Below are 6,289 nucleotides of genomic sequence, written 5' to 3'. Positions count from 1 at the left end.
AGGAACAACTGTTTTGCCATTTTACCTATCAAGTAATCACGGAAATGTATCCATCATTAAACAACATGGTTGTATAACAAAATGAAAGTTTGTAATTCCTCCATGCTAAACACCAAAATAGAATAACATAAAAGATAGAGATGTTATCAGTTTCATGTTTTCAAGGCCTGGGATTTAACCTAGTTTAATACAAAAACTGCAAGCAAGGGATGGCTGCTATCTTAGATCTCTCAAGTATGCTTTCTGTCAATTCTAAAGCCATACAGCTGTCCAGTGGTTGTTGTTCAAGAAATAACTCTAATGCTAACTAAAACACTAAGTTACTACACCTGTTCAAGAAACATAACACAATATGTAAATAAAACAAAAAATATGTTAGTCTCACTTCTTCATGGTTACCACTGTTCTTTTTTTGTTTCATTTTCTTATTCCACCACTATGGTACCTCTGATCTTGTTTCTTTTCCTTCTTCCTCTTTTTTTTCTTTTTCTTGCCTTTTCCTCTTTTGATTTGTGTCCATAGTGTGATCGTGTTTATTCAGCCCCCCTGCCCCCCATCCAGCCTGACTTCTTTCTACATGCTTCACACACAAACCTCTATACTGTCCTTAAGATCCCTACACTCTGCACACACACACAAACACACACACACACACACAAGCAAAAGCACACAAGAGTACAATTCTCCATGGAGCCACATTCACACACAAACCTTCCCTCTCTTGTTCTCCTTCAGTTCCTCTGCCTTATTCTCTCCTCCACAGATTCTCTTTCTGTCCTGCTCCTTTATATCACAGGAGGCCTCAGTGGGGGACATTTAAATCCACACTGAAAGAAAGAGACGAAGCATGTCAGCTGGATTCTGAATGAGATGTTCACACACAGTAGGATTAAGAGGGCGTAAAATAAACAGCAGATTATAATAAAGGAAATGATAGATACATATGATTTTACATCCATTGTGCTTTGATGATGGCTTGATGGGCTGCAGTTATTTTTAATGTTTCATACCAGTGTGTTTGCTAATCTTAACTATTTGACTACAGATAGTGTATACTTCACATTTTCACAGACCATTCTTGAATGCATGCTACACATTTACACTCTACTGTATATACAGTTTTATTTTTTGATGTATTTTGATCAAGGCAGCCATTGGTTTCCACTCCTTTTTTATTATAATATGAAAATCAGTTAGCAGACTTACTCATTTACTTGAGTTGTTTAATTCAATGATGAATACAGTAATGTATAAACTTATTTGCAAGGTGTGCACTTCCTTCTCTCAAACAATAGTATAACTAACAATGATTAATGCAGACTTGATATTCAGTGTTGCAGTGGATTGAAGTTAGGGTTTCAATAATCTGTTAGTTAATTGTACTATACAGTGTAAGTGATTAGTGTTTTTTTATTTGGTTGATGTGCAAATATAACACTCCAGAGAAGTTACACTAATTTAATAGTAATATCCCACTTTTCTGTTCACTGTGTTTGGGAATGTTATAGGATCCCCATTACAGTTAACTATGGAGCCAACACTCTTCTTTTTAGGTTGTTATACAAAAAAACATAATAAAGGAAGAAAGAGAAAATCTTCCTAGATCTATGTTTATTACAGACACAATGGATGATAGCATATCATGGGAAATTTTGAATAGTCCAAGTATTGGTGAATGGCTGCAGGTTACTGTCTACATGTATATCCTTATTGACATATTCTATTATACTATTTTTTTTTAGTATGGGATGCTTTTATTAATTATCTTCAACGCATAGACCTGGAAAGTGTACATGGTCAACAGAGTGAATTAGAATTTTAAAAACATATTTTGTCAGGTTATTTTTTATTATTTATATTTTTTGTATTTACTGTTTATGTATATATTTTATTTTCCTTTCTTGATGCTTTAATTTAATTTTTAAATATGTCTTTTGTATGTTTGTATATTGACATTTGATTCTTGTTTATGTTTCTTGGAAAATAAATAATGACAGTGTTATTATGTTATTAGCATAATGCTACATGAATGCTGCTGTTGTTGTTTAACAGTTTAATACTAGAGCGAACAATAATAGTAATGCTATTAAAGTGATAATGGAAGCAGAAGTTGTCTATAGTTGCTGTTTATACCAGTCGTGTCAGCTGTAAGTACAAGCAGTTGGAAGAGTAGTTTTGCGAAAATAGAACCAGTGGGGTTCAATTGAGCGGAGGGACACAACCGTTTTGCAGTCTGTGAATGCCTCTGGATCCAGCGGAGAAACATGTGATGCGGTTCAGTGTTCCACCGTATTTTCACGCGGAGAGAAAAGAGACTAGCGCTCGAGCGGGTGGAGACTGCTACTCATTTAAATCCCCCGGGTCGGTTTTTCAGCGTTTAGCAACAAATACTTTGCCTTTTTTATTTTCTTTCTATTGTTGGATTCTTTAGAGCTGGTTTAATGTCGTAAATAACAGGTCTGTAAGGGCGTCGTTGTTGGGAAGTTTTTTCGAGGGGGGGTTTTGACCAGCGAAGGGCCATGGCAGTCGAGGCTCGGCCGGAGCTGGTAGGGAAGCGGTTCCTCTGTGTCAGCGGGGACGAGCCGCCTGAAATTGGCGACATCGGTCGGTGGCCATGGAGGTCCGGGGTCATACGAGCCGTTAACCACCGTGACAGCGACAATCCCGACCTGACGGTAAGGAAAACGCTGACTTTGTCCTCCTGCTTGGTCTGTTACATGCAAAGCAAATGGTAAAATCTCAGTGGATGATGGCTAGCCAGCCAGGCAGGTTGCAGGCTTGTCAGGCGGAAATTATGTTGTGGCTTTCCCCTAGTCATTGTGGCTCTTTAAACCAATGAGTGCACCACTTGTATTCAGCATTGTTTCACCAAAATATCTGCCATTGTTGCGTGGGGAGTTTACTAGTTATCTGACCACTTAGCAAGCAAATTAATGGGAGGTAGACTACCAGCGGGGGTTTATGAAAAGCAAACAGCTAGTCGAGACAGCACTATGCTTATTTACAGCAACATCTTCAAACTTCTCTCACTTCTTTTACTGGCTGAAACGCAACTCCATGTTTTCATATTTAGCTAAGAATGATAAAACCACAGTGGAATCTATATGTACACAAGTAATGTAACGCTTTAAAAATCATCAGTTTGTCAGGGAGAAACAGCTGGGATTTTAACGTGTTGTCCTCTGAGAGCAGCTGCATTTGTAAAAGCATGTGTAGGAATTTGAGTCCCGAGCAGCTAAATGCTTTAATCTGCTGTATACTGCAAATCAGCTGATGGAGGTACGGCTGGCTTTCTAGATTCACCCCATGTTCCAGGCTTTACGTTAGCTAATCCCTATTACCTCGTGGTTATTGGTCACAATGTACGTTATTTGAGCGTGATGGGCGACAAGAAAGCCTCGTCTGCCTGTGTTTTTTCTGGCGGACAACGACCCCTCCGACTTGGACAGGGGCGCAGGAATGCTAGGACTTGGAAAAACATAAAACTGGCTTGCTGCAGGCTGAACAATGGGCAGTTTGTCTTCATGTAAAAATTGTCTCTAATTTAAAGAAAACTCCATGTTGTCACTTCTGGAGCTTTCAGGAACAAACATTTCCTGCTTGAGGTGTAATGATTGCATTCTTCTTACAGTCGGTAGGCAGGCAGGGGTGGATGGAAGTCTTGGCAATATATTGGTCTGAATTTTCCTCCTTTAAAAAAAAAAAGAAAAGAAAAAAGAGCTATTTTAATAATGGGTTAACATGCCAAAACCAGCAAACAATGAAATATTTGCGCTGGCAGATACACAGTACTATCTCACTGTACAGTGTGCCTGTTCCCCGCGTTCTTTTGTTCACAGAATCTCCCTATGCAGATAAGTGACCAAACCCCAGCACAGTTGTGATTGGATTATTTTGTGTGATTTCTGTGTAATACATACTGTATGTCCAATTTCACGAGGGAAGAAAGTCATCAGATATAACATTTTCCAGCAAGTATTATTATCTAATGGTCATAGATCTCTGTTAGGGCTATTCTTTGTGTGTGGTTTTAATTTGAGAGTCCTCTGTGGTAGTTATGCATACATGTCACAGGTCCTTCTTGTATGTCACTGACTGCTCATGGTGCTTTCTATGCCATTTCACAGCTTCATAGCTTTCTTTTATACTGCATTTCACTCATGTTTAGAACAAGTTGTCTTTGGCAGGAGCAGTGAGGTGATATAATTTCATGAATCGATTACACTGTTGTAGCTAAACAATTCTCACATGTGTAATTGCATGTGCTTGTTTGTATCGCACAATAAACATGTTCCCAGCTTCCTAATTCCCTTGTAGAATTGGTCCTTGTGTGTGATGTGATTTAGGCAGTGAGTAGTGTTCTGGTTTAATTCCATACAATGGGACACAGTCTCATTAGCAAGGGGCTTAACTAGCTGAGTGAATACAGTGGAGAAGGATTGGAGATTAGATTAGAAGAAGTGTGTCAAGCCAAGCTGTCAGGCCTTTGTCAAGTGTCTGTGGTCAGATAGGCTAGTAGTGCAGGAGTATACTGGGTTAGCAATGTGTTACTAAGGGTTATTGGTTCCTAGCTTTATTCATAGTAGAAAAAGAATTCAGTAACAAGACAGTCAGTATGAGCATTACCACCCATTAAGCATCAAATGTCTAAAATCTTTCAATCAGCAGTGCTCATCATTACAGTGTTGGGTAGCTTTTTAAGACAAAATTTCATTCATTGGTTATAATAATATTAATATATTTATTTTATAGAAACTCAAAGATTCTTTATACACAGTTAGGTCAACACACTGTTTTAAAATAGCTATACATATACATATAAAAGAGGAAACAGTCAATGAATTGATTAGGAGTTCTAGTAACTGTATTGTTATGTTCTCATGGTTGTTTTATGGTTCTAGCTTTACAAATGGGAGGATGTACTGCTTTTCCTTGTCCTGAATGACAGTGAACTGATTATTTTTGGGATAGGACTGTTGGTTGGATAACACAAGTGATTTGAAGATGTCAAGAATGCAGTTTGAGTGCTCTCCACCAGATAAAGCTGTCAACACTTTTAATTAGCTCTGCACTTTCCACACCCTTTACATGACCACTGCATGTGGCATGGTCTTACTATACTTTGTGCAGTTATAATAATATTACTGTATGTAATATAGTATTGTATATTTTTCCCCTCAATGATATGTAACCCTGCTAATTAGCGCCACAGAACAGACAGACAGTTATACCTCCGCTGGGGTTATTAAGTCTAATTACCCCATTATTATTATTATTATTATTATTATTATTATTATTATTATTATATCTCAGATCATTATAGACGTCTGGTCTAGCAGTAGATTAGACTAGTTTGACTGTCTTACAACCTAACACTAAACATTAAAAAGGGTAAATAATCTTAGAATCACTGATGCATTTTGCTTAATTGTTTTATAGCCACTTGTGTAATATAGGCTATATGATAGCAGTAATAACAGTATTGTAATACAGTGTCAATGTAGTAATAACTGTAGGCTGCTTAAGTGTTTGTTCATTATTATTTATTCTGTCGGGATATTCCTTTGGGATATTCCATCTGCTCAGTAGCAGACCATAAATGCATAGCTTTATTCATCTAACGGGGTTAAGTTAGTTAAGTTAGTTAATATGTATAATGTATGTGATATGATAAACCAGGGGGTTGAGGCTAAGTTCTTTGTATTTGTTTTCACATGTTAATCCAGTTTATTGAAGATAACTAACAGTATATAGATTCAGTTGTTATCTTAGTACAGTTCTCTCATTCTCTTTTGATTAGCTTGGCTCTAAAGGAGGAAGAATACTTTTCTCTTTTTGGTGTCGGAATAAGGAAAAGTTCATAAACGCCCTGGAGTATTAAAATACAGTACTCCATTAATGGCATTGTAAATTCCTTTGCAGTGAGTTACCCAGTACTTTGCAGAGTCTCAAACATAAAACTGATGAAAAATACACGACTGCAGAGTTCAAATGGCAGCAACAGAGACGCATAGATGAACATTAAAACTGAGCGTCTTTGTAGCAGTGACCCACAGAGTGAAATATAGACAACAGCCAAACAGCATTGCAATTGCCTCGCAGATACTTCGCTTTTAGTGGGACTTGAAAAGAAAAAGGAAAAGCTCAGCAGCAGAACCATTGGTTGGCACATTGGGCATAAAACTGCCATACTCATCTGGATTCACAATGAATAAAAAGAACAGGGCAGCCAGGTCAGTGCCTATAGGAGCCATTGTTTTCTATTACAGTCCACTGTGTGTGTGTGTGT

The 6,289-nt window shown here is 37.7% G+C and overlaps 1 protein-coding gene across 1 annotated transcript; it reads left to right on the top strand.

Moving 5' to 3' along the window:
* Nucleotides 1-2,284: 2,284 nt before the first annotated feature.
* LOC118332699 (probable JmjC domain-containing histone demethylation protein 2C) lies at nt 2,285-2,678 on the top strand (the record flags this gene model as incomplete). Its single annotated transcript, XM_035668101.1, is given in 1 exon segment — nt 2,285-2,678. A coding segment is annotated over 1 exon segment (159 nt), but the record flags the coding sequence as incomplete, so codon positions are not given.
* Nucleotides 2,679-6,289: the final 3,611 nt, after the last annotated feature.

This window comes from Morone saxatilis, unplaced genomic scaffold (assembly GCF_004916995.1).
Source record: "Morone saxatilis isolate NCDOM2014 unplaced genomic scaffold, NCSU_SB_2.0 Contig1, whole genome shotgun sequence".
In the NCBI taxonomy this organism is placed as follows: Eukaryota; Metazoa; Chordata; class Actinopteri; family Moronidae; genus Morone; species Morone saxatilis.
Note: the sequence above shows the minus strand (reverse complement) of the source record. Positions and strands in the feature narration are given on the sequence as shown.